General features: G+C 43.7%; 1 protein-coding gene across 1 annotated transcript in view; it reads right to left on the bottom strand.

Annotated features, from left to right (window-relative positions):
* CNTNAP5 (contactin associated protein family member 5) overlaps nt 1-11,531 on the bottom strand; it is a 730,584-nt gene extending 719,053 nt beyond the window's left edge. Inside the window, exon 1 of the mRNA XM_072960805.1 lies at nt 11,450-11,531. Coding sequence (XP_072816906.1) covers nt 11,450-11,531 — 82 coding nt within the window. The remainder of the gene's footprint in view (nt 1-11,449) is intronic.
* Nucleotides 11,532-23,207: the final 11,676 nt, after the last annotated feature.

The raw sequence follows: 23,207 nt of genomic DNA on the forward strand, positions 1-23,207 counted from the left end.
CGATGAGAGGAAACTGGACACCAGGGGTGGTCCTCCTCGGTTAAGCAGATGCTGCAAGGCCAGCAGAGCAGATGCTCATCCTGGTGCCTAGTCTGGGGTGCAGAGTAATGGTACGGGCATGCGTTAGTTCAAAATGCTCCCTCCATCTGTCCCCACTGGGTGAAAATAGGTGAGGAGCTGGGTACACGGCCAACTTTGCAGCCAAAGATGGAGAACAGATGTGAACATCACCCGATCCTTGTTAGAACCTGTGATCTAAGTATCACGAATAAGGGTTCTCTTATTAGCGCCAACTTAAACAAAGGCAGAACATCCCTCCAGCAAAGTCTAGGATTGGCATAGTTTGGTGAGGATGGTCCCTGGGGAGTGCAAAATAGAAACAGACATGCTAACAGTGGACACCGATCGTGGAACCCGCAAGGCCACCAGTGATAGGGACAGAGCCTTAATGGCTTCAATGAGCAAGACAACCCACTTTTACAAACAGCTAGACTGACCAGAACTGTTTGCCAGAGGGACTTCTGGGGTGGGAGAAGCACAGCAAGGTTTGAGTAAGATGATCCCCCCACACTGGGGAGGAAACTGGAGTCTAGACTGACAAGCCTTTTCTTCACCTTGGATCAGAGAGATGCACTGGGTCTGCAAGGTTGAACATCTCACGTTCAAGACTGGCCTTAGCTTTGGGTTCAAGGAAAGGGCAGATGGAGTGAAAAAGAACATGGACCCTGGAGTCAGGGAAACGTGGGTTATAATCCCAGGGCGAGCTATCTGATCTCGGGAAATTACCTAATCCTGGAAGCCAGCACATCCTCACTTCGGAACAGAGAGAAGGACAACTATCAAGGAAGACTGTGGCGAGGAGCAGAGTGAGTCTCACAGCTGCCACCTCTGGCGGGAGGTGTATATTTGGGAACCCTGCCAACAAAGAAACACGTGGCTTTATCTCTAATCTCCAACGTTCAGCGTTCCCATCTGCTGGTTTCGTTTCTTTTGACCCTGACCAAAGTTTCCTGATTGTCATGGAAAGAGAAGCATTAATCTCTCTTTTAATAACCTGGTGGCTCAGCCTGCCTCCAATCAGAATGGTCCTGCCCTCTTTGACCCCAATCCAGTAACTGGGCAGAGCCCATTCACTCAAAGGTAAAGTCCATGGAGGAGGCAGCCCGTTGTCAGGTGACGCAGTGGGGGCAGCACAGACCCGGAGCGGGGCTGGGCAGACCGCTGACCCACATTCCCTCCAAAAGGCTCCACTTCTGTTCACCAAGGAGGTGTGTGGGTTTCCATTCCTCCTGTGAACTGTTAAGCCCTTCTCATCGGCCATGCTTGGTGTAGCATCATCTGCAGCTCACAGACCAGGCACTGACGATGGGAAAGGAAGCTGCCTGTGGTTCAAGGTCGAGAGGAGAGACAAGGAAGCTGGAAATTGTTCCCCGTCCCATAGGAATTCCAGAAGGCATAAATAGGGAGAAGGAGCCACAGAACTCAAGCTTGTGCTCCTGGGCATGCGTGGTCATTGTCCAGGGGTTGAGTGGATCTATTTCACTCATTCATTTTTAATTGGAGATTGTGGAAAACTATTTTCCTTGTAATATAAACGTGGATATAATATGGAGCTGGATGCAAATTTCTCTGAGTGCTTAAGACAAAATTCAAGACATTACGTGCTCCAGCGGCCACGGGAAGTTGAGCTCTCAGATTCCCCTGGGTTCACATCCACTCTCTCTCTCTCCTTTTTTTTTTTTTTTCTTTTTTTCCAGTCAGCCGCGCTCCAACGGCAATGTTGGCTTTGGCCATAAAACAACAACAACAAAAAAGCCAAAGTCATTTAATAAATGTTAATTGAAACAGACAGAGTGAAGGCAGGAAGATAGAAGGGAGAGAGAGAGGTGGAGAACAGAGAAAAGGGGATCCTGGGAGGGGCGGGGGGAAGGAAGAAGGAAGGAAAAGAAGGAGCATCCGAAAGAAGGCAAATCGGGGCGAAGAGGAGGAAATGACGAGGGGGAGGAAACAGAGAGAAAAGACCCAGGGAAAGTAAAGAGGTGCTTAGGAAGCTGGGCAAGGCCAGAGTGGAGGGCCACAGTGCCTTGGCTTTGCTCTGAAGGGACACTGTTATCTTTTGTTGTTGTTCTGTCTGTGCTACATTGAGGGCCATCCCGATCTTCCTCTCCTCAAAAGCAGGCATTCATGAATGTTCAGAGAAACGCACGTACAGCAGGCTTTGCCTAAGCAGTGTTTGAATGAAGGAAAGGTGCACTAGAATTAATCATTCATCAAGGAGAATCAGCACCTGATGTTAAACCTGGCATTAACAAGAGCAAAAGGACATGCCTACTATTTATTCACCAAAAGCAGGCTTCAGCGGTACCCAGGAGGAAAGCACGACTCTCCACCTGCGGATTTAACTTCCGTCTCCCTGGGTCTCCCGCAAACGGAAGCTTAGGATCCTGGAGACACTAGGCGCATGCTCCGGCTCAGGTTTCCTGAGTTTTTCTCATGGTCTGTTCAAGGATACTTCCCCTTTAATGCTGACATCCTCAGCAAGGGCTTTTTGGGGGGTGAGGGGGAGTCCTCCTTCCTTTTCTAGATGAAACCCTTTTCTCCACTCCCTTTGTGAGCTTTCCAGCAAGTGGTCTCGCTTGCCTGGGGAGCAGGGATCATACTGTGACAGAGCCCAGGAGTCGAGTAGGGAACTCAGCTCGTCACATGTCTCTGTCAGGTGGAGACCGATCCTGCCCACAGTCCCTTTGACACAGATTAAATTGAGAACAAGTTTCGATTTGCCTGGGCGATCACTCAGCTCTCTGATGGGAGCGGAAGCCCTTCCATCTCTGCGTGGGAACGAAATGCAGTCGTCTCCGCCCTAACTGGTATTGTATCTGATGCTGAGAGAATCCACGCTGGGGTTCATCAGCAACCATAATAAGAAGTATAATTATTAAGTTCCCCTATTATGTGTGTTGTACCCAGAGTAACACTGACTTTATAAGGTCCAAGTTAATATCCATAGGAAATACTGAGTGAGAAATAAATCAACCCAGAATTGTGCGACGTGTGCCCTTTCCACTCTCTTTTGTCACCCAGCCCCACCCACCACCGTTGCCCACACACCCCACTTTCAGGCTTGTAATACGGAGAATCAGCCTGGACGAAATCAAGGTGATAACCCTTGACTCAGACATCATGACCATTCTTCTAAGTTGCCCTTCCCTCTCCCAGCACACTCGCATACCTGTCTCCTCTATAACGTTTCTTCTAGAAAAGATCTCTTTCCCTCTGACAAGTGGAGTTCAGTCTAGATTTAAGTTCCTATGTTTTCTTTCCCAGGGAGGCTCTGTGCCTTAAGGCTTATCTCTGTGAACTGAGAGGCCCTTTCTCAAGTGTATAGATCTGGGGGCTAAGGGAGTTAGCAGAAAAGTTGTTTGGGGACAGATGGGTGGGGGGTGTTGGCATGCAGTGGGCTTTCCTGAGTGCAGTGGGTGACAGGTCCCTGTCAGGAGGGCCCTTAGAATTGGCCTTGATGGGAGATTTCACAATTGGTGACTGTGCCCGTGTAGTTCAGCCAGGCAGCCCCGGAATCCAACAGATGTTCCTCTGCCTCCTCTTACATCTCTACACAATCAGGGGAAAGCCGATGGCAATACTCAAGGTATAAAAGGCAATGATAATGCCCAACATATAAAGGCAATGGTGATACCCACAGTATAAAATGCAATGGTGATACCCAACGTATAAAAGACAACAGTAACACCCAAAGTATAAAAGGCCATGACAATACCCAATATATGGCCGCAGGACAGAGAGAAGGAATGGGACAGAGAAGAAGGGAAAGCAAGGGGAGGGGGAGGGAACTGAACATATATATTCAGCAAACAGTAGCCTAGACTAACACCTACAGGCATCTGTCTCTTAGGCAGATTTCTTTAGACTGTCATTTGCCTTGGACTGTCTTCAGAAGGATGTATCTGCTTCCAAAGGTGGGTAGTTAAAAATTACATACATCATGAGTGATGTTTTGACATTTTCCTTTGCTTTCTTTCTATCTTCAACATTACTGTTGTCATCTTTTAAAACTCAATCAATTCAGCTGATCCAGTGAACAGATGGCATTAATCAACCCCCAGGAATATGCACAAAAGCAATTAGACATGTAGAGACATGGAATTTATGCCAGCAAATCAATTACCAATGATGACAAATCAACACGGCACACCCAATGTCGCCGGTTTCTCTTTCCACGGAGCCACCCCTGAGAGGAGCAATGATCCCTAGTTCACCCCCCTGCCAGAGTGGGGGTGAGAACGGGGACGCAGAGGTTTAATTGCACATCCCTTAATGACTAGTTCTCACTCTGCTGACAAAAACCAGCGTAATTTACAGACTAGAAGACGCATCATGGTGATCGATGCAGACAGCACGTGCAATGTGGTGTCATGCAAATATGAAATATACTGCGCTGAGAATATGGTCGTTTGGTATTCCCAGAGAAGAACTTCATTTCGGAGAACAGAGCACCTTTTCTAGCATCTATTGCTCTCATTTGTCAAAAACAATGGGAGCAGCTATAGAATATGTTTTAACCGCAAATCTGTGCCTTCTGTGAGTTTACTAGCTCATATATTCCTATGTTTTGAATTTACTTGGCCAGGATTTTCTTTCTGATTCTTTATAACGTTTGCAGGTTCTGAAACTTTCTTCCTCGGGCCCTTATTAATTACCGCCTGAGTTATTGTAATAATCTCCTCACGGGGTTTTCTTGCTACTAGTCTTCGCTCTTTCGAATCCATCCTTCACAGGGTGACTTTTCTAAAAAACAAAAATCTGATTATGTATTATCTAATTATGTGTCCAAAATCCTTCAATGCCAATCCATAGCTCAACAGTAAAACTCAAAGATTCCTATGTTTGCCTGATCTGGTTTCTTCTTCCATCCCTGTGCCTATGAGCCACTCCTACAATTTGTCACTACGACATGCCTCCCTGTCATGCCGTCACCCAGAAGCCAGTAATCACCTCCCCTCCTGGCCCCATCTGGTGAAGTCTGACTATAGGTCTTGGCTTGCATTTTCTTTCCCTCAGAGAACCTTCTTTGATGCCCCAGCCAGTCTGAGATGCTCCCCTGTGCCTTCCGTCCTGTGCTTCCCCTGTTATGATATTTATCACTTCAACGTGATCCAAGATGTGTTTTTCTGGCTGCTCGTGTTCAAAGTTCCCAGAGCTCACAGACTCTATCTCCTTATGCATTTTATGTCTCCAGCCTCATAGAAAAACTTGAGTTTAGGAGAGAGAACCTTTCACTGAGACTCATTTCTTCAACAAACTTTTCAAATGAGTAACACACACAAACTATTAACACTTAAATCTCCCAACCGCAGCTTGAGATGACATTAGAGACTCAACATAATATTATCAGGGAAGTGTTATAGGTTTGCAATGAAATCGGATCTTTCCAGTAATTTACTACTAAAGCCCCATTAAATAGAATCGAAACTTTTCCTCTTTATACTGAACACTGGACTATGAGGAAGAATTTTTATAGCAATAGACTATATAGGAAACCCTCATTAAGATTGCAAAAGCAAGTTAGTAAAATTAGCTCAAACTTAGGACTGAGGTCAAACAGATGGAGAGGCGTTCTCTTTTAGGAACAAATAGCCATTTGACACATAAATAAGGTCATCTCAGAAAGGAAAGTCACAGAAATGAGCAGCTCTGTATAAGGGTAGGGGCCCTTCCTCCGGTTCTCATATCCAATCAAATGATCTAAGCTTTGGCTCACTCACCTAACAGCTGAGCATGCTAACATCTTCACATTTCCAAAACTAGACTAAGTAATACTTACTAGTTAAAAATAATAATAAAAAAAACATATGGCAGATATAGTTTAAAAGACTCCAGCAATTGGACCGTAGAAGGATTTTAGGTGAGAAATGAAAAATCTTAGTTGGAATCCATTCGTTTAGCCTCTCATCCATTCATTCATCCAAGATTTTCAGTATTGAACATACACATTCAAATGAAGTGTGATCATCAGGGAAATTTGCATCTAGTTGGGAGTCAAAGACTGTAATAAGTGTGATGGAAATGCAGCAATAACATACAGGGACTCGGTCGGGGGAAGTGTGTGTGTGTGTATGTGTGGGATTGGGAGAAAGTGACAGAACATAAAAGACAGGAAAGGGTATTCTAGACTAAGTAGACAACATATGCAAATAAATACAGGGAGGTATGAGAAAATGTGGCCTGTCTGTGGAATGTGGGGTTCCATAACAGAGAAATTAGGGAACGTGGGAGGAGCACTGAGGACCAGCTGGGAAAAGGTCATACCTGCTATTTAAATAATATGTTTGATCTGACACCTATAGACTTACAAGTCATGACGCCAACAGAAGTAACTTTCATGGGATGGTTGGGTGTTCGTGTGTGGGTGGTCTCAAGTCTTCATCAAGCCTCCGCCCTTTCCTTATCAAGTTTTAAACTGAAACTTGTAAAAGCGAAATGAAACATCTGGTGCTCATCCAGATATGAGTCTTCATATCTTTGACCGTGTGATGTTTGGCACCGTTTTTACGGTATAACTCAGGCGCTGGCCCTGGTGGAACCTGCTGCCTCCGTGGCCTTTGCTGAGGACAAAGCTTCAGAGACTAAGCCCAGAGACCCTCAGGCAAATTTCCGCAGATGCTCACACGTGGACCCCATCCGAATGCACAGGGATTGATTTCATTTTCTGCAGTCTGATCTTTGGAGGGGGATAGACATAGGTGCAGATCCTGATTTTTTCATTGCTTAACTTGATGATCCTAGGAAAATGATTAACTTCTATTAACCTTAAATTTACTCATCTGTAAACTGGATTTAATAACATCTACATCGCAGTGCTGCTTGCCAAATCATGTGGACACAGCACATGAAGCGAGAGTTACAAAGTGCACAGCAGTTAGTGGGAATTAAAACCCTATTATGTTGTTATTCTAAATATAATTGCTTAACAATTTTGAGTACCATCATCCCAGAAGTACCCAAATGGAATGGCCAGTAGACAACATCAGCAGTTAAAGATAAAAGTGCATTAAGACTAGATAAGACCTTAATCATCATTTGCTCCAATGTCTTTACTTAAAACACAGAAATCATTAGGATATGTCAATAACCTTTGCAAGGACACCAGCCAGAAAGTGTCAGAATTTTGATGAATGAAGACAACTTCCCTTACGAATTCAAAAAAATGTCATTAATGGCTCCAAATGAGAACCCTGAAGCTTCAAAATGAAGTCTAATTGAGTGAGTGACTTTTCTATTCTGGCCCTTCAGGTAACTAGACCCTCTCCCCACTGTCCTATATGACAAGGATAATTAGCCTTGTCTATAGGGGTCATGTTTCAGCAGCGTTCTGGTAGAGAAAATAAAGGAATTTGGTTCACCAATGAAAGGTTGTAGAAATGTTTCCAATGTTATCACATTACTTCGTTTTGTAATAAACGGGCACTGAAAAGTAAAGCAATGTCGAGGAGGAAACCTGGGTTCCACTAAAGAAAGAACAGGCAAGAGGAGCAATGAAAAAAGAAAACTGTAGTTCAGAGTTTAGAATGAGAATAAGAGCCGAGTAGGGGGATAGTAAGGTTATTTTTAGAGAGACCGGTTCTCTTATAATTCTATACCCTAGGGTGGAAATTACTACTGTTGTTTTTCACATTTTCCAGTTGTGAAAATATGAATCTGGTTTGGAGATGAGGACTATGTGGAGAGAAAAGTAAGAAAGTTCATTTAGATTGTCAAAGATAAGCCTATTCAACCACGGGAAACAGTTTAGGACTCTTGTGAACAAGCATTATAGGGCTTCCTTCACGTCTGATGACTCTAAGTGCCATGAGAAGTCGACCACAAACTCTTTCCTGCTGAAAAAAAAATCTGATCTTTGTTTATTTGTGATATTACCTCTTGACTGGGTTTGTGCATAAGCTTCAGATAATTCAAGGTATAGAACATCTCTTTGTTTGAAGACCTTTAGCAATATGGTTGACATTTTTGTATATTTTAGATAAAGTTCTGCTTGTGAAGAAAGAGGCTTAGAGTTTTTGGTTTCTCTCCCAGGACTGTTATCTTTGTGAACTGAGTACAGATCAACAAAGAGATGAGACGCTGAGAGATCATTCAAAGTGACATCGGAATTAAAGCCCTTTATAATCACGTAAGATCCAATTATTGTACAGTAGAGTGGAAGTGACCCTCTCAGGGTCCCCGGCATTCCTCTCACCTTCTGACGGCAAGTTCTCCCATTACCATCGGCCATCCACACACCTACTATTTGAAGAATCCCCTCTGCAAACTTTGCGGATCTATTTGGGAGCAGGTACATAGCTCAATCCTGTTTTACCCCTGAACTGGGAGCACAGAAAAGATGCATAACCTGAGGGGTGTTTGGCATCTTAGCTTTGGCATTGTTAGACTAGACCTCCCAGCGTTTCAAACTCCTGGCTTCCCTTGAACCGACTATCAAGTCACATTATTTCTCCTTGTGTCCAAGGAGCCTATATTGTATGCAAAATGGTTTTTCATTTAACACTAGCCTATCACGGCTACCTCTGAAATTAACTAATTCCCTCAGGGTAAACCCAAAGGAAGTGTTGTAGTTATTTCACATCCTGAAAATCCGAAATGGGAGAATTTCCAGAGACTTATTGCTGGTTGGTAATTACATTCTCCCACAGATTTGTATTATCTATACTGTAGCTGGCCTCCTAACCTGAATTTATTTTAATGTTGTTTAATTAGAAATTTATAAAATCTATAATTGGGTAAGCATTCATTTTTCCCTTGCAGATAATTGCCCAAATTTTGGTCATATTATGAGAAAATCAAACACATTACGCATGCACACACACATCCTATACACAGCAATAACAACAGCAAACTATTATTAGAAGAAGGGACCCAATTAAAAGTTGTTTTTAACTTGAAGTTCACAAGTATATCTAGGTACCATGGAGCATCTCGGGTAAATAATACATTTCCAAGATGACTGTCGCAAATGACTTGAAATATTATTTCAAAATAAATAATAATCCTGGGGAAAATTCTCCACATGATCTATAAATTTACACAAATTGACTACTTGAAAGATTCCTCTTCCTCAAAATATGCATATAAATATGAATGGATTGGAGTTAAATATTAAATCAAAGCCCTATGTCTAATGGATAAAGTGCATGGACAATAGAAGTCTGGAAGAACTGTGGGATGCTCTTTTTTTTTTTTCCCCCTTAGGGGTTCTGCATCAGAGGTTTGAAAGACCAAGCCTGAGTTCAGAAGTAATTTTCTGCTGCTATTCTATTGTTCACTGAATTAATACATTTCATTCAGCAAATAAAAACATTTAACATTGTTCTTTAAGAACAATGACCTCAAAATATTTAGCAAGCAGTGCGCATGCAATTGAAATGCTGATTGGAAATAGGAAAATTAAACTGTCACTGATGAAATACTAAAGCTCATTATCACCAAGTTTTATTTTAAATGTTCAGAATTAGCTGTACTGCGGCATCAGTCATGATAAGCATGAGCCTTAAACTCGTGCCATTTAGGTTTTACGAGCATTATTATAACATTAACCCTAATTCAATTAATTTACAGAAATTACCATACTATCATATTTGTCCTTGCTCTTGAGAAAAGGCGCTGCATAAGGAAGCCCAAGCTGTATTCCTTTGGAGTATGTTCTATTTATTTCACCCTTATTCCTCATCCCTCAAAACAGTCACTATGTTCAGATAGGTAAATGTGCTAAAGGAAAAACGCAGCTAGCTCCCTGCCACACCTTTGCATCATTAGGACAATACTGACCTCTAGTGTTGCAGGACGTAGAGAAGCTAATTCAGCCCATGCCTAACCCCCTCTTACTAAGCCACTTAGATGTTTTCCTAAAGCACCATGGGAACAATTTTACTCAAAAAGAGAAAGAAGGAAGAGGAGGAGCTGGAGGATGGGGGCAGAGGAGGAGAAGGATGAGAAGATAAATGTCAAATTCTACCCTGTCCCTACCTAGTCTCTGAAATCATTTCTAAGCTATAGCTCTTTGGCTCCTCCCTTTTAGAGGCTGACCTCTTCAGCGCTCCTTTAGAGTACAAACTTTAATAAAACCTTTAAGGCACATTACCGCTAACTACAGATTCTGGATCTCCAAAACTTCCAATCACAGGTAGAAGCACAGGCTCCAATCTGGACCATTTTCAGGGAATAACATTTCTCCAGGTGTCTTCCTCTGAGGTATAATACTGGGTTGAGCATCTCTTTCTTAAGGTCCTCTTGGCCCTCAGAGTGGGGAGTGAGGTAGAGAAACTCAAAAGTTGAAAGTGGCCTTCCTACTTCTCTAACAGTGATGGTTTAGAGTACCAAAACAAACAAGCAAAAGTAATAGAACCGTCCCAATACGGTTACATATTTCCAAGGTTCACAGTGAGGTTAGAAGTTAAGGGAATAAGCCCAGGAACTTGAGGGATCTTGACAAACCATCTTTGGAAACAACACAGATGGCTTAATTGCCTTCTTTCTCATTTAGGAGTTTCCAGGGCCGGAAAAACTTCCCTTTCTCTGCCTACAGAGGCAGCTGAGCAATTGAGCTTGAACCTCTGATGGCTTTAGCGATTTATTCAAGTTTGACGAGCTGGGATCTTTAAATACACGGTGCAGGTGGCAAATCCCCAGGTGTCCAGCCTCCCTGCCTATTAAATTAAATGCCCATGCACTTGCGGAGGTTAGAGCTGGACGACAGAGTGTACACTTAGTGCATACTCATTATGTGTGTTCTTTGGCACACAGATATCGGGGGTGGAGTGTGCATCAAAGCTCTTCCTCCCGTAACAGGGGCAGCCATTGATCTTGTGGTTTGACTACATCGGGCCATGACTCTTAGGCCAAAACTCCCAATGCCATTAAACCGATGCCCATTGGTTGCAAGGTACCCCGACTGGAGCCTCTGCCTAGGGGAGAGCTGGAAGCCCTGGATTGTGAGGCACTGGGCAGACTGCAAATCCAAGCCAGGCAGCTGCAGGCAGAAAGCAGCCGCTGTCACTAAGTGTGGTGGCTGGGAGCCTCTCTGTCTCTGGAAGCTCAGCCCCCAGTGCACGCAATCCGAACCGGGGGCCCTTCTCGGGAAAAGCCCCGGCTGAGACCAGGCAGGCAGAGAACGCGGAGCTGACGGGAGGCTGGGGAAGAGAACCTTCCCTCGTCCCTCGAACTTTGCGATCCGAGGAGAAGGGCAGACAACCCAGCGGGGCTGGCTCCTTCGAGCTCTGCTAACTTTTGGGATGGTTAGAGCGATAAAACACACCACTCAGCATTTCCCCCTTGTCCGCTGCTCGGAGCAGACACAATTGAACACGCTTGGGCAGTTGGGTGTCTTTCCGAACGCTAGCGTTCCCACCTCGTCTCCCCGCCCCCAGCTCCCAGTACTCACAATTCGCCGCTGTTAATCCTAAATGCCACAGGCCGGAGAAGAGCAAAGTGAAAACGCTGGTCAGCCGTGGTCCAGAATCCATTTCCCCCGAGTGAGAGGTCCCTCCCGGTGGAAGCCCAAATTCGCAGGCGCCAGCCGCGGCGTCTTCTTTCTCTTGCTCTCTCTCTGCCTCTCTCTCCACTGCACCGCCTGACCCCCCCACCCCCCCGGGAGAGGCACTCGCCGCTTCACTCCATCCCGCGCCCAAACGCTCTACGGAAAGCGTAGCGGGGGCTTCTCCGGAGCTGCAGATGTGGCTACAGTCCCCGCCACTGCCGCCGGCTGCACCAGCCTTCCTCGCTCGCCTCCTCCTCCTCCTCCGAGTCCCCCTCCTTCAAGGTGCAAATCCAAACCCAAGGCGACCGCAGGCGCCGAGCTAGGGAGACCGCCCGATCCACCCGGCCGGCCGCTGGAGCTGGAATCAGCACCCGGGAGGCGGACAGCTCCTTATAGGCGAGCCGGGCGCGCGGCGCCGCCCCCGGCCAGGCCCGCCCCGCGCTCGCCTATAAGAGCGGCCTGGGCGGGTCCCGCCCCGCGCGGGCGCCTTCCGCCCCGGCCGCCCGGCGCTGCGGTGCGCTCCGGCTACCTGGAGGCGACCGGTGAGCGAGCGCCCATCTCCATCTCTGCCTCCGTCTCTCCGCTTCCCCTCCCTCCCCCACCCTCCCGACGTGGTGGGTGCAGCAAGGCACCGAAGCTGAAACCAGGTTTTCGAAGAACGCTGCTCAAAGGATGCTTTTTTAAAAGGAGTTGGAAGACAGAACGCATTGGCAAGAGGGAATGGAAAGCTTTGCAACGAGATGAATTTTTTTTTCCCCAAAAGGAGAGGGAAGACGAATTTTCAAATAACGCGATTTAATTTCCCCTCTATTTGTTCTCTAGAATGGAAGACTGCCAGGTATCGGCAACATTGGGGTTTCTGATCTAGCGGTTTAACGTTGTCCCGACCCCGCACCCAGCTCCCATCTCCAGTGGCTCATCCTTTCACCGCGGACTGCCTCGGCGTCTCCCTCCCCGCCGCTGGCACGTAGCTTTGGACAAGTACTGCAAGGTGTGGGTGCTTTGGAGAGGTTCCCGGCGTCAGAGAGAGAGGGAGAGACAAATCGGGTGTGGTAATGATGAGAGTCAGGGTGGGGGTCCCGGTTGGCTCAGAAGAATCAAGATCTGAAATCTCCTCTGGAAGGATTTCAATTTAAAAAGAAGGAGAAGAGTGGTTTTGATTTCTTCCTAGAGGGTCCCTATTAGAAACCCTGGCTCTGTCTTTGGTGTTTAGTTTACAACTGGGGTCTCTCCTGCTTAACCATTAATCAGCCTATTTTGCTTTTATTGGAAGCTGTCAGAAAGCTGTCAAAACTTAATAAAATGAGGGCCCATAATGATTTCTATGTGAAGCTTGCAATCAAGTTGGGGTAGAGTCACTTCAGAAGAATCTTATGCCTCCCTTCCCCCCCGCCCCCCTCTTCCCTCAGCAGTAACAAACATGCAGATTTATTTCACACTGTAGGTTCCTGACAACCCTTGGGCTTCAGGTACCAGCTGCACAGCTACAGCAGGTTGAGCTGGGATTGAAGCGTGAGTCTGGAAGTTAACCTTATGGTTTTGGTTAGAGCTGGACACACATCGTCAGAATACTAACAGATAGTGGAATGAAGCTGATTAGTGACACCTTGATTTTATTAGAGATGAAAGAATTCTGAGATTCTCTTCCTTGTAAGTAAATGATCCTTCTGTCTCTAAGCTTCTAACTAAAAATAAATGATCACGTTGGTTAACAGATTCTTGGACAACTGCAATACTCCCCCAGCCCAGGCTTTAGCTGTGGGAGAAAGGCCATGCCTGGAAGATGGCAAATCACAAAAGATCAAAACTGAAGTGATCCAAGAAGCTGCCTGAGTGAGGAAGGGGTTAGGGTTCGACGTCAAGCTGCTGGGTTTGACTTCTCCTCCTCCTGAGGGCCCCGAGAGTCTGCATCCCAGCCCTGACTTTTGAGGATTCCAGGTTAAAAGCACCTCTGTGGCCAGTTTAATCACACTAGGACATCTAGGGAAACTGAGCAATTATCCAGATTTGTATGTTCTTTAACATTTAAACATTTTTTTAAAATAAAAAAAGTTAAAAAATATAATTTAAGTCCATTTTGCATTCTTGCCCTACCCCATTCATCTCCCACCTTATTAAAAAGTAACCACTTCTTTTCATTTCTATACATTCTGTTTTTATACTTTTATTAAGCAGATTTACATCCCTAAACAATATGTAGTATTGCTTTGATTGTCTTTAACCAATATATAAATATCATCATACTTTTTCATTTTGTACCTTTGCAATTTACTCAGTAAACACACACACACACACACATATAAATTATGTATTTGGATCATAATTATTTCATTTTAACTGTTGTATTATATTTTATTTTATGAAGATGCCACAATGTATTCAGTAATTCATCTGCTAATGAAGCTACAGATTATTTCCTGGTTTTTTTTTTTTCCTCAATAGAAACCATACAATCTTGTACCTGTCTCTTAGTTTTTCTCAACTATGTAATTAGGAGTAGAATTTTTGGATTGTAGGAAATGCGTGTCTTCAACTTTAGTAGGTATTGCCAGTGGCTCTATAAAATAATGTTAGCAATTCATCCCTCACCCCCAGCAATGTGTGATTTCCTCCAGCTTCACACCCTTCCCAGCACTTCAAGACCTCTCTTTTTACGCATGGGGAAATGATACCCAGGGAACACAGGTCTTTGTTCACTGAGTTTAATGCTCCACGCCATCATCCTACCTTCTCCAGCTCTCCAAAAAATGTTTAGCTAAATGTTTCAAATATTATGAGAAATGCTGGCTTCATTTTCTGACCGAATGATTTGAACCTATCTGTGTCAGTAAAATGTGCTTGAAATATACATTGAAAGGCAATCAGGGGCACATTTTTACATGAGGCCCCCAGACTGTGAATGATCTCTAAGTTATTAGTAAATATTGGAACTCTGCATTTAGATCTCCATATACAGAGTTGATATAGAGTATATAAATTGCACCTAATTTAAAATCCTATTTACAGTTGTAGCTTTTTTCCCCTCTCTCTCTCAAACACACCTGTTCTCAGAGCAACTTTGAGCCTTAAACAGCAGACATTTGTTTAAGATTTGTGAACATTTCAGTAAGAATACTGCAGCTCTGAATGTAGTGGGGGCAAACAGCTGTTCCTCTTCCACGATAGTGTAAACAATGCCATCTTCTGGGGGCATTTTGCCAGCAAGTTTTTATTAGCTGTAGAATATTAATCACTATTAAAACTGTTTGCTGTCAGCCTGATACTTATTTATTGAAATGCTTTTGTAAACCTTTCAGTTGGATAAATCCACCTTTTGAACAGTGGAACAGCACCTGGGTAATCTCCCTTTTCCCTTGTTGCCTGATTTAGGAGAATAAGGCATGTTGGCAGAACACCTTGTTTTGAAGAGGGTTAAAAGCCCTGCATAGGTAGAGTAAGGAGATTGATTGCTAACAGGAAATGGGGAAAAATGGACAATCAAAATCCTCAGAATCGACATTTTTAAAATGACAAATCTGAACATCTTCTCAAGACAAACATACCTGAACTCTTTCAAGAGCAGAAGGGAAATAATCATTTACAAACTGAAATCTTAGCTTCCAAATATTCAACAAGTTTTTAATCGTTGATTTTGTAATCTTCCTGTGAAACATATGGAAGACATGTTTGGCCATCTCTGTGTTATAGATGGGCTCCTAAGAGGTGACAGATATTAACATGTTAAATAGCATACAAAAGTAATGACCCCAACCCACGTGACACTTGGAAATTTAAACCTCGCCTTCTAGTTCCCTTATCTTTACAAAGTTAATAGGTAAAAGTTGCTATGACATATTGTTACCTGGTATGGATGTGAGATAGGAGAGAATGGGGCAGGGCACAATTGTTAAGAGAATGATACAGTCACTGGGAAAAAAAAAAAAAACAGGATATGACAAAAACTGGTTAGAGCTTACTAGGCCCAAGATGGCAGGAGATTTGATCTCCAGGAGACATTGAGCCTCATTATACACGCATTGTAATACATTAACTGCTAAATGACACACCCACAGGCACCATGACAGTTTTGAGGCTGACCATAAAAGGCCAAAAAGAGGGCAGTGGCCCAATTTCTGGAAATCCCTGCCGCTTCCCCAAATAGAATAATCCTCCCACTTATCCTATGAAATTACCCAGCCCATAAAAACTAACTACCCCGGCACGCCAGGGGCCTCTCTCCCTTCTGAGATGACTGCATTCTGCCTATGGAATGTGTATCTCTCTAAATAAATCTACTTTCACTTTACTACTGTGGTTCACTCTTGAATTCTTTCCTGCATGAAGCCAAGGACCCTCACTTGGCTGCCTGTCCCAGGAACTTGCCCAAGACCTGGGGCATGGCCATCCTCTTGTGTCCCATTCCTCCTGCAGCAGGTGGGAGAAGAGTCTGTGTTGATCACAACAGGTTATTCTGTTTTGAATATCAGTAGTTTTGGATTATTTCACCTTCACAGATTGTGATTTTGAAGCTGAGCCCCCCTAAATCCAAGTTCCTCCGAGTTTATGATCACCTACCCTATCCAAAATATTTTTCCCTTTCTTGCCCAGCATCTGTTCTCAAGATTGAGGAGTATCAAAGATAAGGGTAGGATTGTAACTGAGCAGGACCCTGTGGGTGGGGTGCTCCCTGGTACAAATACTTTCCATGTCCCTGTTTCTTGTTTCTAGAAAATAGGCTTCATTCAGCCTCCTTGATCTTCCCTGAGTTCCAAAGGGCAGATTCAAACAGTTGCTAATCAGGGAAGGGAGGGGATGCAGAGAAAATTGAGGAATAGTCAGGAAACAGTAGTGCAGTCTTGGGGTAGGTCCTGGCTCCTCCTCAAGGGACATGCAGAACTACGTCTTTGAGTTCTTTTGTAGGAAATAAGGCACCCACCCAAGTGGAGGATGGCCATTCAGGCAGAGCACAGGATTCCTGGAGCTCACCACCAACCAATCACAAGGAAGTTACATGCCCTGCGGCCCTCAACGCAAGTTTTGCCTTTAAAAACTTGTCCCCAGAAACTCCCAGGGAGTTCAGGGTTTTGAGCTCTCCTTGCTTCGCCCTGAGATAAATCTCTCTCTTCTCCAAACCCAATATTTTGGTTTGTTTGGCTTCACTGTGTGTTAGGTACAGAAATTTGAGGTCTGAAACCGTTTGTTTAAAGTTGAAAGACAACTTTTGTTGCTCCCCCAGGCCTTCAAAATAAACTTAAAAAAATATATTGATAAGGTGGAAGTTAATTTAATTGTTTTATTTCATTCTTTTTTCTTTTAAATGCTTTAATTTCCCCCCTTTTTTGTTTTTCTTCTTTATAGTATGTAACCAGTACTATGGTGTACCTGTAGGGTGTAGGAAATGAGGAAATAAAGCCTGTTCTCATGGAGCAAAAAAACAACTTGGGAAAATATGATGTAAATACATTAAAATTGAGAAAAATGCAAATTAGCATGTGATTAAGTGCCAGGTAATATGTGCTATAAGAGTTTCTAAGTTGACAAAGATTACTTCTCCTGGGAAGGGAAACTTACAGTTGGCATAATGAAGTGGTTCTGTGTTTCTTTGTGGGGGGAAGGGATTTGAGTCACCTTGGGCCATGAAGATTGTTATTCAAGTCAGATTAGGTCAGGTGCATTTGCCTTAACAGGAAAGTCAAATCTAAGGTAATGAGGGCAAAATTCTACTTTTGCAGGAGAGTGGACTGTTCTATTGAAGAAAATGGACTTCAGCCAAATGTTGAGAAAAATTCATTTGAGCCTCTCCCTACTACTTCTCTCTCATCATTCTACCTCAGACTCAGTCTTGCCACCACAATGCTCCTCTTTGACATCAAAGCTAGTCAGCTTATGTCATCTGTTTCCTGCAAACAGAACAACCCTTTAAATGCCTTTACCTGAGCTGCAAGTTTCTCAGCTGGTAATGATGTGGGAAAAATGGATGTGGGGCGTGAGGAGGGCCTTGTTCCAGGTTTTGGTGGAGCCCCTGGGACGTGCCCCACCAGGTGAGGGTCCTTGGCTTCAAGCAGGAAAGAACTCAAGAGTGAGCCACAGTTGAGTAAAGGTAAATTTATTTAGAGAGACACACACTGCATAGAGTGTAGGCTGTTTCAGAAAGCGAGAGAAAGGCCACGAGGTGTGGGGGTTGGGTGCTCAGATTAGAGTAAAAGTAGGTACACACTCCACAGACAGAGTGCAGGCCAACTCCAAACACCAGGGAGCGGAAGAGGCGGCCGCGAGGCGCCATGCTGTCAGTTTTCATGGGCTCGGTAGCTTCATATGCTAACAAGTGGGAGGATTGTTCCAACTACCTTGGGGAAGGGGCTGAGGTTCCCAGGAACTGGGCCACTCGCTCACTCTTTGACCCTTTATGGTCAGCCTTGGAACTGTCATGATGCCTGTGGGAGTGTCATTTACCATGTTAATATTACGATGAGTGTATAATGAAGCTCAAGGTCACTAGAAGTCAATCTCCTGCCATCTTAAGACTCAAGGCCTCCTGGGAGTTGAATCTTCCACCACATTTGTGTTGATAGCTGTGTCACTCCTTGAATGGCTGTGATCTGCCCTCCTTCCCTCCTGTCTCAGTGATATGCAGCAACGTTTTCTCATAACCCCCTCTCTCTCTTCTGTGGACTTCTTCCCAGCTGGTTGGTTTTCACTTGCCATTCAAGTCCAAATTCAGCTAATATCTCTTTTGAGTCTTTATTAGTTACTATGTGATATTACTGTTCACGTAAGTTTTTCTAACTCGGTGTTTTCTCAAGAATAATCTGTCAATTAGTCACCAACTTTGAGTCTTTATCACACATGTTGGCTTTCAAGAGATGTTTGATGAATGAATAAAGTTTCATGCAAAAAGCCTTGTCAGCTTTTTAGAGGTTACACCCACCATCTCACCCTCACCCCCATCTGCCCATTGCACCAGAATTCAGAGGCTCTTTTGAGCCCTTATTTACCTTGGAAGTCAAGATATCAATTATATGGAGAATCATGGGAATGCACTTTGGAATAATAAAGATATTATCCTATCATATTATACATTAAGCTAATATATTAAGATATAATCTATGTTAAGATATATATAATATAAGTTATGTATAAATATAATATATACAGGGCATCACAAAATATTCAATCAACCAACATTAATTTATGGAGCAATACTCATGTGCCTAGATTTACAGCATTTACTTTGGTTAAATATATGAGATTTATTTATATATTATATGTTCCAAGTTTCTTATACACCCACAATTTCTAGGTGGGATGAATAACATACACAAAAATAAGTAACAAATGCTTATAGAACAGAAACAACTAAATTTCTGCCTTTGAAATCCATCAAAATGGCGGAGATTGTTGGTTTCTTGATCACTGGCCATTTCGACGTCCCTGACTGTAAAGCAGGCTGTTGAAGAAACTGATGCCACCAGGCCTGCCACAGCAATTACATTCCCCTTTGAGAGTGATTAACTGGTTCTTGCCTGGTGGCCCAGTTCCGACCAATAAGACCCAAGCGTCAGGAGAGATTTTCTTCCCTGGGAGAAAGGAGAGGGGTGTGAATGCAAATCCTGCTGTCCCTCCAGCTTTTCCCCACAGCAAGGTCAGTAGACATGAAGGTGTGAGATTTGTCACTATGGTAGCCAACCTGGAAGCGTGGGAAGATGGCCAAGACAGCGAATGGCGAAAAGCAGAGAAACATTTCCTAGGTCTTCATTATAATGTTGAGCTATTTCCACTTTGAATAATAAGTGTCTGTATCACTTAAAACACTGCCAGCTAAGTTCTCTAGAAGAACGTAGAACATTTATTGAAAACAACATGAGGTAGACATCTTGACTTTGTTTCCTTTTTTAGAATTCATGACAAAATTCTAAAGGGGGTATATTAGCGGCTACATTTGGCAGATAAGGACACTGAGACTCATGAAATTTAAGTAACATTGCCCAAAGCACAGAGCTGGTATGCAGAAGCACAGAGTTTCTGATTCCAGAATCTTAGCTTATTATGCCTTTGCTCAGTGCCACGAGTGCTCCGAAATGAAATAAAATCTAAATCTTGTCTCTGTGTGTGTGTCTGTGTCTGTGTGTGTTTAACCTGCTCATTTGAGCTCAAATATGAGTAACAATTTTATTTCTACTCTAAAAATTTCTCTGGAGGGTTACTGTTGTCTTACTTCTGTCTCTCAGGGAATAGCTGTCTCCACAGCTAACTTGATATTACTAAGTTTGTTAAAGAAAATTAACCAAGGGGAGCAGAAATCTGTACAGTTCCAGGCATGCACCTGGTCTTTAAAGAAGTCAGGCTGACATCTTGTGCTGAGAACCTGGAGCTGGTGTATAGAATTAAGAATATGGGGACTATGACATCCTTAATGCGATGGTCCAAGCCACCCACATGGGGTTGGCAGGGAGCTCCCTCAGCGTGCAAGCACCCACTTTGGGGAACTGAAACCCATAGGGCTGTTTTGACTGAAGGTGCAATTTCCATAAACCCCACCACACAAAGGAGGTACAGTCACAAGATTTATTATAGATGTTCCCTCCCCCCTGCCCCCATTAGCCTGGGCAAGGGCAGTCCTCAGTCGCAGGTCAGGAGTGAGCAGGAGATAGAAAACAGGACAATGACACACCTACCAGTGCTTATGAGATGGTTGGGGCAGAGGGCATTAACTGTTTAAGGACTTAAGTCTAAGTAGTTATTTTTAAAGGCATCCCAGGGAAAGCAAAGTGGGGATTTAAACTCAAGTCCTTCTCTAAATGTCTAGACTCTGGGTGTGGGTAGGACTATCATACTGTGAAATGTCTAGGCAGAAACTCCTAAAAACAAAGTGCTTTTTTCTCATCACACATCTGAACATAAGATCTAGAGTCGTCACTACTGTGGAAACTCATCTATAAAATGTGAACATTTCCAAAGGTGTATTTTTCAGGAAATAAGTTATTTGGAGGAAGAACGAGCTTATTTCAAAGGATTATTTCATGATGTAACCCTAATGCATAGCATTTATGTCCTTTTATCCCCTTTGCATTTAAATCAGCATAAAGAACACGGTGAAAAACATCCATAATTTGTTTTTTATTGGCACTTTTAATAAGGTGGAATGAATGTTAGCCTAGAGCCAGCAGGGGGTGTGTTGACTAGTAGGAGGGAGAAAAAAAAAAGTGAAGCAGATTTGAAGCAGCAGAGTGAGAAACTTTGTAGGTTGTTCAATTATTGCTCATTTGGGGGAAGGTGGAGAGGGCCTGCAAGAGGAGGCAACAGAACAGAAAACCCAATTTGTTGATGATTTATTTTTAAATGTTCCTTGTAACTCTGACACTGTGTCTATTAAGAAATCATGCAAACCCAAGAATAATGCATGTTTGTCACCCAACATACTGAATAAAAACATTATCTTAGTTATTTTTATTAAAAATAAAATATGCCATTACTCTTTCAATAGAAAACTTAGGGTTTTTTAATCACTTAAAGATGCAAAATTTAGGGGAAATTTTAAAAGGGAGACATACATAGATATGGAGATATACAGATATGTATAGACATTTTCACTTTTTTTCTATATAGCATCACTTTTATTTCCATTTTCTTTATAAGTCAATTCATTCACTGTTTACTAAAGACCTTCTCTGTGCTAGCTTTGTTGTGAGGCACTGCAGATACTGGCTTAATTGGGGATAATCTATGGTTTTGAGGAGATAGTGGCATTGCACTGAAGACAAAATATATTCAAATTGCAGAGAAACTTGCTATATGGTAAATCCACTTTACCTTTGTTTCAGCAAGAAAGACACTCTATTTGTCAAAAGAATCGGTACATATGATTAAAGAAATTGCCCATGCCAAATTATTGGAAGACTGAAGTTTGCAATAAGAGTTAGTTACCTGAATGCATTTAAATGGAATGTGTCCTGATTCTATTCACACAAGGGGTCTCTTTGGGATCCGATTATAAACCTACCAATGCATCCAAAGGTGCTTGGGTACATACACAGTGCCTGCTCTGAAGCTTCATTCAGTTTCAGAAAAAGGATTGGCACACAAGCCAAAAAAATCAGTATATCTATAAATTTATGTATCTCTATATAGACAATGGATTGGGAACCCTTGGCCCATAGGTCGAATCTGGCCTTCTGCTTGTTTTTGAACAGTACACAAGCTATGAATGGCTTTACAATATTTAACAACTAAAGGACCACATAAGAATACTATATTGTGACACGTGAATTCCATGAAATTCAAATTTTGGGAAATACAAATAAAGCTTTGTTTTGTTTTAAATACAGTCACACTAAATAAGTCAGACTGAGAAAAACAAATCCTCTGTGTGATGACTTACTTGTACGTGGAATCTAGCAAATAAAACAGATGAATGTACGTGACAAAACAGAAGCAGACTCACAGATGCAGAGGACAAAGTAGTGACTTCTAGTGGGGAGAGGGAACGGGGTGGGGCAAGATGGAGTGGGGATTAACAGATACAAACTACTGTGTCTAAAATGGATAAGCAACATGGCTATATTGTGCAGCAAGGGGCATACAGCTGTTGTTTTATAATCATGTTAAGTGGAGTATGATCTATAAAAATATTGAATCACTATGTTGTACACCTGAAACTAATCTATTATAAATCAACTACACTTCAATTAAAAAAAACCCTAAAAAAATTTGAAAAGTCTAATAGAAAAATAAAGAAAGAAAAAAGAAAAATAGTAGTGAAGATGCCAAAGTAAGAGTACACAGAGCATAGCTCCCCCCCATGAATACATCAAAACCACACGTACAGTGGAACAGTTTTCACCAGAAACTGGCAGAAAGACTCCTGTACAGCCAAGGCTGTAAAAGGACACACCTGTACTTGAGTGGGATGGGAAGAAAAGCAATCAGGTTGGGACCTGTCCCCTGGGAGGGGACTCAGAGGAAAAGGCTGATGGCGTGGGTGGGCACGCAACCTGGGGATTGATGGATGAAGCTGCAGCGTGGGCATCCCAGTCCTGGGGTTCAATGTAGAGGAGACAAATCTCCTTGGCTGTTTAGGGGGGCAGCTAGGACAAATGGAAGGCTTGGGGATGCCTGGACTCCCGCTGTGTGGAGCAGGCACTCACTCGCCAGCCCCGAGGCAGGGCAGAGAGAGGTCTGCTCTAGCGGCTGCTGGATTTCCTGCAGCTGTCTTGTCATATGCCACAGCTTGAGCTTTGCAGATGCTCTGACTCCACTCACTCCATGCTACAGTGTGGCACTGGACCTGGGGTGACCATGACCAGGAAACATAGTCACCTGTGGGAGGCAGAGGTGATCTGGTCCTGGGGTGGAGCTCAAGAGGGCAGCAGTGGCCACTGCTGATACTTCCTCAAGCAGCACCCAAGAAGTCACCCAGATCTCTGATGCTGGCTGCTCCACTGCAGCGCCTCCCATGCAGAGACCACAAGCACCCCCCTGCCCTGCAGAGAGGTTCCACAACATGGCCGGAGCAGCGACGACTAGGGACAGTGGTCAGCTGTGAAAGACAAAGGGCATTTGCCCCCAGGCAGGGCGCAGATTGGGTTCTGTGCCAGTGGCAGCTGGGTTTTCTGCCCGCACCTCCCTGTGAACCCCAGGCAGAACCCAGTGGACACTCTAATCTTGCCTAATCCAGGCCACTGTG

This window comes from Vicugna pacos, chromosome 5, assembly GCF_048564905.1.
Source record: "Vicugna pacos chromosome 5, VicPac4, whole genome shotgun sequence".
NCBI lineage: Eukaryota > Metazoa > Chordata > Mammalia > Artiodactyla > Camelidae > Vicugna > Vicugna pacos.